This window comes from Cryptococcus depauperatus, chromosome 6, assembly GCF_001720195.1.
Source record: "Cryptococcus depauperatus CBS 7841 chromosome 6, complete sequence".
NCBI classification, from domain to species: domain Eukaryota; kingdom Fungi; phylum Basidiomycota; class Tremellomycetes; order Tremellales; family Cryptococcaceae; genus Cryptococcus; species Cryptococcus depauperatus.
Window position 1 is genome coordinate 1,488,592 of NC_089473.1, and position 11,984 is coordinate 1,500,575.

The window sequence follows — 11,984 nt, forward strand, 5'->3', positions numbered from 1 at the left end:
AAATCATTTGCTGTTTCACTTTATCATTGCTCCTCTATGCCAAACACCAAATCGAAGAGGGCTACACCGCGCAAAGGTGCAGATGTTTGCGAAGCTGTTTTGTGACGAATGGTACAGTCCAAAATTCCTTTCTTTATCAGTGACTGACAGTACTCCATGTAAATGCAAACGAACGGCAATCCTTTATTTGTGCACACAATGATTCGCATTGCTACTTTCCCTTGTTCATTGTGCACAACTGGCATTGATATATACCAGTAGTACTGCACTCACCTTTCCACAGTGATGCAACATAAGCCTCCACAGTTGTTCCACTACCACCCACTATAACTCCCAGCCTTTGATCTCTACTATATCATTCACATCTATCATCTCTTACCTACCATGGCACACCTCAACGATGGCGCGGCTACGCCCTCGCCGCGGCAAACACCAAAGCTGCTCGGCGACATGACGATGTTTGATTTCCGCGAGGGATACGACAGAGGCGACTTCACTTGCGAGCAAGTCATTCAGACACTTATTAACAGAATTGAGGAGTTGAATCCGCGTTTCGGTGCGATCAGCATAGTGAACCCGGATGCGATGAAGATTGCCAAGTTGAGGGACAATGAGAGACGAGACGGCGTTCCTCTAGGGCGGCTCCACGGGATTCCTGTGTTGCTGAAAGATGTATTTCTGACGACGGACGCGATGCCAAGCACGGGTGAGCAAGAGCTGAATGGCTGCAGACATGCTTTGCCCGCTGACAAGGCCCACAGTCGGTTGCAGTGGCTTAGTCGGCGCAACACCGTCGTTCGAATCAGAGCTTGTACGGATCCTCCGCGATGAGGGAGCGATACTATTTGGGAAGACGGTCCCGACACAATGGGGCAACTATCGTTCTAACGTAATGCCAGCCGGTTGGTCGGCGTATGGTGGCCAATGTCGAGGAATCTTTGGGAAGGATCAAAACCCATGTGGCTCATCCACCGGAAGCGCAGTTGCAGTTGCTTTAGGCCTCGCTCCTATAGCATTTGGTACTGAAGTGAGTGACTTGCATTCGAGAGTTGACAGATCGACCAGATGGCAGGAAAAAGTAGCTGACGTGGCTTTTATATCTCAGAATGCAGGCAGTATAGCGTCCCCAGCGAGATGTGCCGGAATTGTCGGTGTTAAGCCTACGGCGGGCTTGATATCTGGCCATGGCGTATACGCATTGTCCAAGCAGCAGGACAGTGTGGGTGTTCTTGCAAAGACAGTTCGTGAAGCCGCAATGGTCTTGGATGTCGTCGCGCAAAAGCACAAAGACACAGGACAGTACACAAAAGTGGCTTTAAGTGATGTTTGCTCACTTCCAGACGATCCACATGGACAGGTGGCTGGAATAGTCCCGCCAATGTGCAACTTTGCGGTTGTTTGTGATGACAGTAAAGCTCTGTCGGGCATGCGGATTGCAGTATGTGTCGTCTGGCCGCTTTGTGCGGAGCAACTTACTAACGGATGGTAGGTTCCGTGGGACATCATCAAGTGTGACGAATTCGTCATGGAGCAGTTCCGACTTGCGTTGCACACCATGAAGATGCACGGCGCGAGTGTCGTTGAAGATGTTCACTTTACGCGATGGAGCCTTTCAACGACAAAGATGCCGCATTACGAAACAGCACTTCAGGTGGACGCCATTGGAAGTACGTCCGTTTTGCACTCATGCAGTATGCCTCGACGGTCATCCTTGCTGACGAAAGTAGATATGGATAAATTCTTGGGCTGTTTCAAAGAGAACCCGAACGGTCTAACCACCTTTCGCGATGTCATGGCGTATACAGCAAGAACGGCTGTAGAGGAAAATGATCTCTTGGGCATGGACACCTGGGAACAAAGCAGAGAGGCGGTTGAGAAATTTCCACCAGGTAGCGAGGAATACGAAATGTCGGTGAAACTTAGGAAGCAGATGTCGACCCAGATCCAAGAGCTCCTCGACTCGTACAAGTGTGACGTTATAGTAGCTCCCTGGTGGACCGATACCAGTGCACCAGTGGCCGGTTGTCCACAAATTTCGGTTCCTCTTCCTGCATACCCCGAAGGGATAAAGGAAGAGAGGTCAGCCAACTCTCGTATCACTGTTGGGCCAGATATCCCGTGAGTATTAATCCCTTATTTGCTTTCGCAGTAGTATGGAGACTAATGGATCGAGCAGGACCAGTATCATGTTCGTTGGAAGGAGGAATGATGACGCCACGGTCATACGCACGGCGCATGCGTTTGAGCAAGTTACTCAACATCGCAAGTTGTTCAAGCCAGATTTCAAAAGCAATGTAGAACTGCCTTGTGCAAGAGTCACGATATAGTATACAACATAGTGTGGAGGTTTTGTCTGAACTTGAAAGCATTTGCAGCTATGATTGGATGTGAAATGACAATTAGTGTCAGGCTGTCAAAGATGAGATTGACGGGACGACCGGAGAGAGCGAAGAAGAGTAGAGAAAGAGTGCCTCTGGCTCTGGCTGTTGGTAAGTAGATCGGGTAGGTGTCATGAATGAGAACCGTCAAGACCTTTTTCATGAACGATAGTTAATAACCGGATTCCTTATTTATTATCACAACTGATGTTTGCCCTGCTGTTTTATTCATTGCGTATTAGTAATATTACCTGAATGGAATCCTTTGCTCTAATAACACAACCACTGTATACTCTGTTCATTTACTTTGTTGCATTGCACAGATCCAATAATAAGATATAAGAACTAAGATTGCACTTACCTTTTCCCCAGCGTTGTGTCATACGTCAATCCGTACTCAAATCCTAAATCCCTCTTTTCTATTATCTCAAGTCTCATTCCTCCTATCCCATCTCTTGTGCTAATCGTATTCTATAATCTCGCCTATCCTTATCCTACCTACCTGTTCTCACCTACCGATACTGTTGGCCAGCGGCCTTCTTCCTCTACCCTTCCTCTTTCCTCCTCCGGCTGGTTCCTACGTCGGCCAATCCTGCCAGAGCGTTGTGTATATAACATGTGTATGTATATCGTTACACTTGACAGCATTATCATATCACTACCCCCGAGTTGTTACTCGCTACAAATATATTGATTGGATCATAACCACGGAAGGGGATGAAGATGCACCAGTACCTTTGTTTGTATCGCGGCTGATCTGCTCGGTTGTCATTGGCAGTGAGGAATCTGTCAGTGATAACAGCTCGATTCTCCCACCAAAAGACTTTCCTTTGTATTTTTACTCTTATCTTTGCTTCTTTATACCTCCTTTCACCTTTTTTCACTTCTGCACAGCACTGGTCTATGGTAGAATGAATGATAAGCGACAGAACGACTGTGTTATTCGGGCACTAGGACGACCCGGAGAAGAGGAGAAAAGAGTGGAAGAGAACAGGAAGAAGGTGTTTCTGACTTGCTATTATGGTAGAAGGGAGAGGTGCGATGGGATGGATAGTGTTTTAGAGAATTACGTATGATGCATCTCCAAGGAAAAAGACAAGTACAATAATCCTACTTTTATATATATCTCTATTCTAGCCATGCGTCAATGAACAACGTAAAACAACAGAGTACACAGTTGAAAAGGGTTCCAGTACTTTACAAGATCATTCCGTTAGTTCTTAATAAGTTAAAATGAAATACTTAACATGACCATTCATTACCATGACGATGGCTGTCTTCCTTTGAGAAACACCCCTCTACCAACATGCTTCTGGCAAAGCATCAGCGGAGCGCATCGTTAAAGCCGCCAAAGACGTCGAACCGCCTAGAATCTATTATAGCTGAAGCGACGGCGTTGCCACCTTTCAACCTTCCTGAAACATCCTCTGCTTTCTTGACCGCTCGAAAAGCAGATAAAAGCGCCGCAAAACGTCGAGACCGTTGTCTATCACACTTATCACCCACACTCCCAAACTATGAGTCACAATCAGGAAGTCTGCCCCTCCTATGGTGATGGGACGGAGATGAGACGCCGAACCGAATTTTCCAAGAAAGCAGAAACCTTGACACAAGAGATACTTTCGTTTCTTCCGTCGTGTAAAATGCAAGGCACACAGTTTCTCTCGTCAACAAACCCACAGTTTTCTGTGTCGGAAACCGAATGATTGCGAATTGGGAGGTCAAAAAGAGCGGCAAAGGAAATTAAGAGTAATATCATAGAGCATCTATGGTCAGCGGCTCACGAATATGGTGCCCGTGAGGGCAACGATCTCGATGACGTCTGTGTTGAAATCGAACGTAAAGCCGGGCTCCCAGAAACTTTGAGGCTAAAACTGACATATGATGGACTAACGGGAGATGAGAAGTCGAAAGTAATAGAGACGATATATTTGGGAGAAATAGACGATTTGATGACGGAAGAGTAACTAATGGGATGACGGTGGTAGAATGCAAGATGGTAGAATCTGTTTATAGCTGTGATGAAAGGATATGGATAGATGGAATAAAAGGCAGCTGGACATCCTCCAGCCAGTTTCGCCCTAACGCCTTCAATTCAAAGCCCCAAGACAAGACCGAATTCCTGATACTTTCTCGCAAGGTATAAATGGCAGCACTCCCTTAGTTGTTGGTCTTTTTCCCTAGTGATGTACTACACAAGTCGCAACGTCAACACACATCTCTACCTTGGTCTGTTAATTATTGCTTGTCCACCAATAGTCTTGACTCAGCGACATTCAGCCTTATCCAGCTCTTAGCCAATCCTCACTACCGCGACACGGAACAGAGCGCAAAGGGCTGCTTTTTTCCAAGTACATTTCATTAAAGCGCTAATTGCACAGCACCTCTGGTCAAAAGAAGAAGTTCTCCCATTCTACGCAGTATGTCTGGAAGTAGTTCTGGTCTCTCTTGGGATGTATAATCGTCTGTGTCGAAGTAAAGGAATTGTGATCTGTCTACATTAGGTCACGTGATGGTCTTACTCACTCTTCCCCATTTGATTGTTTACTCTGTATATACTTATACATGCAATATATATATAACCACCGATCTCTGTTAAGGACAGCGTGTTGAGAGAACACTATTATAAACGCCGTACCACACATGTTTTACATCCCCTCAAGCTGTACTTAGTTCACGTCTATATAGATATATCCTTGTCTCTGGCTCTCCTTACCGCCCCGCACTAGCTAAAGAGAAACCAGTCGAGGTTTGATCCATTACGAGAAACGGTGACTCCTTCTCAAGTTTTAAAGCTCGATTGTAACACGCTTCAAGCTCTTTTGGAGAAAGTTCCTTCGCCGGCTTGAATTCCTGCGAAAACCAATCGAGATGGCTTATTGTACGGGCAAGTGCTACAGGCTGTAAGCAACTTATCACATTCTGATTCTTATTGAGAGGGTTGGCTTCGGTAAGTTTCTTTTTAAGATTGGCTATTAGCGTCTCGACTTCAGTTATGTGATCCTCCCTCCATGCCTCATAAAAAGATCGGTGCGACTGCCCATCATTGCCTTGCTGGGAGCCTGTGTAACCTGAGGGCTGTATCGTTTGTTGGCCGGAACGCCTCGCGTCAGAGCCACCCAGTGACAACTCTCCCAGTCCAGAGGCCAGACCGTCTGCCGCTGTTGATTGGTTGTATTGCGAACCTGAAGCCGAATACGCAGATTGATCTTCTGGTTCCATAGCTGGAAAAGTCTCGATGATTGGCGCTTGGTGGATATCCCGTCACAAGAAACAAGAGGCAATGGTCGATGTGTTTGGGAAACACCAAGCCTTCCGCTTTTAACCTGCTCGCCAAGTATCCGACCCACCACGGATGGCTCCCAGAATCACTCTGCCCAAAAGACGGCAAGACTTCTCGCGCTGCCTCCCTTCATCTCCCTTATGGCGTCTTTCATTCTCGCTTGCCGTTGATTCTGAAAGGAGAGAGAGGTGCTATGACGCTGCACTGGTGTCAGAACGTTGGAATTATTGCATGGAGTATAGCCAATAAATAATAATGCAACGTACATTGCATTATTGTGACCTTTTCGTACAGAGCGTGCATCTTAATTGTTGCTAATATTCATGACAACTGGCTGTCTACTTTGTGTGGTTCCGCGCAGGGCCGCTACATCGGCGAGGTCCGCCTTTTTCCTTTTATTCAATTCGATTTAATCTCTTATAGAACTATTCAGTACATGGATATATAGAAAACGTTTACAGATCGTGCAACCCTCTTCAGGAGTCTATCACCATGGACCATACATAGTGGCCTCACTTTGTTAGCGCATTCACCAATATCGACGTCTGCTACGATCCTATATGTCAAGCACTGGCTAACACGGGAGACAGCCGGGAGAGAATACAGAGGTAAGTGTGTGTGACTTGAACTGTTAGTTGTCGGGAACACAGCCAGTGAGGGTGGTGGAGAGTGTATGTTACGTTGTCTACACTGTCTCGTCAAAGATGCATACAAGGATAGGCAACACGGAGACACAACCCCAGAGAATCAATAAAGCTTTCTGTCTCTATACATCCCAATCTAACGATTCACTAGTATCTCGTCCCAACCGCATAGTACTCCAACCCCCTCTTGACCTAGTCCTGACGCGTGAGCATCGTTCAGCGGCCAAGCACGTTGTGTGCACTGCAGCAAACTGGGAGTCAAAGACCTGTGGACTCCAACAACCCTGCCGAGATACGCCTGCTAGAGTGCACCATAACAGCCGCTACCATTCATCCCCAGACATCGACCAACCAGCAATGCATCCTTGTACCGCTCTCTAGTTATCCCAACACCACTCATCCTGGGTATACACGCCATCCTCAGCGCTCTCTTCTGGTCTAGGAGGCCGTCGACACACCATTGTCTACAGTCCTGACAACGAATTATCTCCCTGATCGCCTTGACTTTCGGCCAACAGCGATTTTGCTCTTGTGAAGTGTTCCTCCCCGGTTGGCAGAGACTCAGTAACGCGTGTTAATAAGTATCGATCTGCTTTAGACAACTTTCCATTCCCTATAACGGTACCGAGTTCCGTGCGAAGCTCGCCGGATAGTGATATGACTTTATCAAGATTTACGTTGCCGTGTTCGTCCCCTTTCACTTCCCTCTCTAAATTCGTCATATAACGCTGAGATTCACGCAGGCCACTGTTGGGATTGACCCTTTTAAAAGTATGCCAGGAGGTTCGATAATGTATATAGCCTTTTGCGATCTCTGCAAGGGATTCCTCAAGCCTTGAATCTGACGCATGAGATGTTTCTACCACAGATTGAGGAGTCGCGTCCAACTGCGAAGAGTTGAAGCCATCATTGGAGCTGGGGAGGTTGGACATGTTGGGAGAGAATGAATCTGAAGGGGGCTGCTGGATGTCCGCCTCCTGCTTATACATCGCAGCAAAACGGCAAAACAGAGCCGTTATTATCGGCAACAACCCAACATTCCTACAAAGGAAAAGAGTGTCGGAAGAATTTCTGCTCTGACAATCACCTTTGAACCTGCAATTTTCAACTTTCGGCTAGGTGGTGGTAAAAGGGGTGCATTGGAATCGCTTCTTGTGTTTCACGGCGGGTACGTCTTGCGGTGCTGGGGAGAGGTAAGGGTGAATGGAGTGGATCTGTGATGAATGGTTGAGTATTTCTTTTAACCATTGCTAACAACGAACAGGATCTTCGTGTAACTAAAGCACAACCATTGACTTGTACACACAAGAATAGTGTACATATTATTCTATCTAGTCTATAGTGTACAGTATAGATTGTGATATACAAGCAGTTGCATTTTATATACTTGTTCTTTGGTGATGCAACAATTGTCACATTCCAAACAACCTTACGTGTCTCCTATCCAAACCGCCAGCCTCGACATCTCGTGGAGCGAGTCGAATCCGCCTTTCTCTCCTCTTGTCTTTCTGGTCAGTCCTCGTTGGGTCCCACTCTGACAGATCCAACGTTGTCGAAGTAAGAGTGACCGAATTGAACATAGGATATGTGGTAGTGGAAACTGTCAAACGTTGGAATGATGACGTGGAATATAGGCGATGCGTGATAATGTAATCGTAGTTGTACTAGTATGGCCTTTTTCGTTCAGCGCGGGTTTTGGTTATTGCTGTTTTCACGACAGACTCATGCCAAAACCTACGCCTATAGAAACAAACCGACGCGGCGACCTTATTGTGGAAGCACCAGAAATTCCGCAAGGCATCCACAAGCCCTTGCACACTCAGAACATGCACTAACCCTCTGGTCAAAGATTCGGGCTCTGTTTTATTGGACGGCCATCTTCGGAGCAGACGCTCATCAACCTGCTCACTCGTATGCACAGCGCCTCACCGCTTGCCACTCCTACTGCCAATGCATGACATACCCATACGGTAAAGCCTGAACGGGTGCCAAACATGCGCCACTTTGTTGCAGGACTGAAGCTGGGGCTCGTTGTTTGTTACTCTCCGTTTGGATTTTTCCGTCTGTTTGTTGTACTTGTCTGCTTCTACTGGGTTCACTAACCAAACTTGTCGCATATAGTGTTTATCGAGCTGCACTCGCATTGCTGTCATGAAGATGCGGATGGATGAGATCATGCGCCTGAACGAAAAGATCGCAGTGGTGCAGTTAGGGTTGCATTGTTATTTGTTGTCTATATGCCACGTCATCGCTCCAAGGTTATGGCTCCAGATCTGTACGACCCGCATACACCTCAGAATAGAAAACACCATCTGTAGGATAATCGGAGATATATGCAGACGTGTGAAGAATAGGCATGGGAGTATCTGGCACGCCTAACTGGGTAGATTTGTTATTGCACACTTGATAACTCACCTTTTCTCTTTTCTTTTATCATATGCTGCCGATATAACGGGTTAAATCCTTGACAACCCCTTAACAAACTACCTCGTGCCTCGGGAGCGAACAAAATCGACATCTGCAGACCATCTTCGTCCTCTTCTGGAGGTCTCTTTTCAGCATCATGTCCGAGTCAGATCTAACCATATCCAAGGTCATCCAAGACCACCCGATCGCAAACGGTCTCGACGCTTTCCGCGCCACTTTTCGGCCACAAATCGCGACAAATATCATCAACTTGCGTAACAGAAGGGGTGAGTCGCCAATACGTTTACGTAGAAAATCCTCATTAATCATCCTACAGATGCACGGAAAGTTATGTTGAGTCTTCTGTCAGCTCTCCTGAGTCTTCCTGTGTTCAGCCTTCTACAATCAAAAACGTTGACCGAACATACGGTTGAAGATGATATCTTGCGCCTAAACTCCGCTGCCTCGTCCAAGGATTTTGATTTCGACTGCATCATACCACTTCTCGAAGCAGCGCTTGCCGATAACCTAGAGGATGCGCTGATATGGGATCGCGTTGCCGCTGCCGCTGCTGCCCTCAACGTCACACCACCTCCACGATTGATGACCCTTTCCTCCCAACAAACCCCATCGGTGCATTCCACAGGTGGCATTATGAACTCATTTGAACGCCGAAATGACATTGATCCAGTCCTTAAGAGGGAACTTGAGCAAGTAGATGTTGAACTTCCTAATTTCCATGCTACCTTCTTCGGAAGGGTTGCGGATCTAGAAACAGCGGCGGCGACTGTTTTCCAGAGCTGTACGAGTGGCAGCGATCCACTCTTCCGGAAGGGATGGAATGGTTGGCCCGAAGACGCAAACGAAGGTGCGGTCATTGGCTGGTTTGAAAATGTAACAGCGAACCTGGTGGCTTTTGCAGAACGCTATCGCCCTCCCCAGACTCAACGCTGGCTACTTGCGCAACCTAACACGCCTCTCCAGGGTTCTACTGTCAAGCGCAAGTTGGACATTGGTTTCGTGCGCGGTCCAGAGCCTGAGGAAGGCTCTCCATTTCCCCTGGTCACAAGTACTCGTACCTGGCGAGCTGAAGAATAATCCCTCGGCAGATACCCACGGGAAGGCGTGGCTTGACCTTGGCAGATACGTTAGGGAAACACTGTCTGCGCAAGATACACGTCGTTTTGTGCTCGGGTTTACTTTATGTGGCTCTATGATGAGGATATGGGAATTCGATCGGCTTGGGGGTATTGCCTCCGACCGATTCGATATAAACAAAGAGGGAAAGCGGTTCGTATCAACCATCTTAGGATTCCTTTGGATGAGTGAGGAGGAACTAGGATTCGATCCTACGATAATCACATCCGGCGACGAGCGGTATATTGACATCGAACGAAACGGTCAGAAAGAGCGTATTATCATTAAGGAAACCATGAGTCGGGCGCGGTGCGTTGTCGGTCGGGCCACTACCTGTTGGGAAGCCTATACCAAGGAAGATCCGAAGAAGCCACTTGTCATTAAAGACTCGTGGCAATACCCAGAACGCGATCACGAAGGGGAACTGCTTCGGGAAGCGACAGAGAAAGGAGTTATCCATGTTGCCCGACACTATTACCACACCACCGTCCGCGTTGGTGATAAGGACGATGACGTTCTAGCCAACATTCGACAAGGGATAGACCTTTCAAAAGCGGTGCCTTACCGATTGGGTCGCTCAAAGAAGGCGACTGCCACTCCAAGTGCGACTGGCACGCCGAGCCAAAGCCGCAGCAGTGGCGCTGGTGTCAAGGCTGGTGTCAAACGCCCATCTAGCGAAACCAGCGTACCGCTACCACCCAGTAAGCACACCATCTCAACGTCTCAAACAGAAGCCAGCACAAAGATGCTGTCTAATCGAGTACATCGGCGAGTTATTCTTTGTGATTATGGAAAACCAATATACGAAGCAAGCTCTCGAGTAGCCCTTCTTGCCGCGATGGAACGCTGCATTGCAGGACATGAATCCCTGTTACAAGCCGGTTTTCTGCACAGAGACATCTCCATCAATAATCTCATGATAGACGAGGACAATGACAATGCCTTCTTGATCGATCTTGACCTTGCAACCAAGGTACTGCGGATAGGTGCGTCTGGGGCAAAGGGGAAGACTGGCACGAAAGTGTTCATGGCTATCGGGGTACTTCAAGGTGACGAACATTCGTTCATGCACGACCTGGAATCTTTTTTCTGGGTTCTCTTCTGGATTTGTATCCATTACGATGGTCCAGGTAAAGACGGCGGCCCTACCGAGTACGATAATTGGAATTATAAAAGCGTTACCGAGTTAGTTGTGCTGAAAGCTGGCACGATAAGTAGTGAGAGGAGGTTCTTGGACACCACGCGTGCCCATTTTACACCTTTCTACAAACCTTTGATCTCGTTGATGAACAAAATCCGCAAAGAGGTTTTCCCCAACGGCGAGGAGTGGAGGAAGGAAGACAGGGAGGAAGACAAGAGGTTGTATTCCTTGATCAAGGGAATCCTTGCCAAAGGTCAAAAAGACCCGGAAGTACTTGGTTAACATAGAACGTGACGTTACTGCTTGAATAAGATACCCATTGTAGTGTCATGAATAAGAACGTTCGAAGCCTTTTCCATAAACGATAAGTACTAACAGGATTCTTTATTTATTAGCACAACTGATGTCTGCCCTGCTGTTTTATATCATCATCTCTTATCAGCGATATAACCTAACGAAATCCTTTACTCTACGAAGACAACAATCGTATACTCTGTTCGTTTACTTCGTTGCATTGTACAGCTCCAATTATAAGATATAAGAACTAAGATTGCACTTACCGTTCCCCCAGCAATGTATCATATGTCAACCATAAGCCAATCATACGCCTCATCCACCTATCCTCCGCTCTACTCCAACTCTTAATCCTATCTCGTCTATCTATCTACCAATGCTGTAGAGCCAGAGACATTCCTTCAGACTCTCTTCTTCGTCATCAATCTTCCTCCAGCTTCCTTCCGCGTTAGCCGTCCTGACACCATCAGTAATGTGGGCGGATGGGTTTGGATTTTTGGAGACTGTGTACACTGTTGTTTTCTTCAGTTGTATTCATGGTAGCTGCTCTCGTTCACGCACTTGTACTATCTCTCGTCCGTCAAATAGGACGTTTCCCCGGATGATTGCCACTTAGCAGCCTTGCGCGGTGGTAATACACGGCTGGAATCGGGCTCATCTTGGGCGAGCTGCTCTTGTGGCATGTGTCTCAGTGCCGTATC

General features: G+C 47.2%; 5 protein-coding genes across 5 annotated transcripts; 4 read left to right on the forward strand and 1 right to left on the reverse strand.

Annotated features, from left to right (window-relative positions):
* Positions 1 to 384: 384 nt before the first annotated feature.
* Positions 385 to 2,327, forward strand: L203_105308 (uncharacterized protein; the record flags this gene model as incomplete). The annotated part of the gene is made up of 6 exons (XM_066214676.1): positions 385 to 706; positions 762 to 1,027; positions 1,106 to 1,438; positions 1,490 to 1,667; positions 1,728 to 2,118; positions 2,177 to 2,327. The coding sequence occupies 6 exons, from the start codon at positions 385 to 387 to the stop codon at positions 2,325 to 2,327; spliced, it is 1,641 nt and encodes a 546-aa protein (XP_066070773.1).
* Positions 2,328 to 5,090: 2,763 nt separating this feature from the next.
* L203_105309 (uncharacterized protein) lies at positions 5,091 to 5,600 on the reverse strand (the record flags this gene model as incomplete). Its single annotated transcript, XM_066214677.1, has 1 exon — positions 5,091 to 5,600. One exon carries the CDS (start codon positions 5,598 to 5,600, stop codon positions 5,091 to 5,093), a length of 510 nt encoding a protein of 169 aa, XP_066070774.1.
* A 68-nt stretch (positions 5,601 to 5,668) lies between these two features.
* Positions 5,669 to 6,747, forward strand: L203_105310 (uncharacterized protein; the record flags this gene model as incomplete). The annotated part of the gene is made up of 4 exons (XM_066214678.1): positions 5,669 to 5,849; positions 6,252 to 6,269; positions 6,457 to 6,476; positions 6,526 to 6,747. 4 exons carry the CDS (start codon positions 5,669 to 5,671, stop codon positions 6,745 to 6,747), a joined length of 441 nt encoding a protein of 146 aa, XP_066070775.1.
* A 2,121-nt stretch (positions 6,748 to 8,868) lies between these two features.
* L203_105311 (uncharacterized protein) lies at positions 8,869 to 9,809 on the forward strand (the record flags this gene model as incomplete). Its single annotated transcript, XM_066214679.1, has 2 exons — positions 8,869 to 8,998; positions 9,049 to 9,809. The coding sequence occupies 2 exons, from the start codon at positions 8,869 to 8,871 to the stop codon at positions 9,807 to 9,809; spliced, it is 891 nt and encodes a 296-aa protein (XP_066070776.1).
* Positions 9,810 to 9,927: 118 nt separating this feature from the next.
* Positions 9,928 to 11,271, forward strand: L203_105312 (uncharacterized protein; the record flags this gene model as incomplete). Its single annotated transcript, XM_066214680.1, has 1 exon — positions 9,928 to 11,271. The coding sequence occupies one exon, from the start codon at positions 9,928 to 9,930 to the stop codon at positions 11,269 to 11,271; it is 1,344 nt and encodes a 447-aa protein (XP_066070777.1).
* Between the last annotated feature and the right edge of the window lie 713 nt (positions 11,272 to 11,984).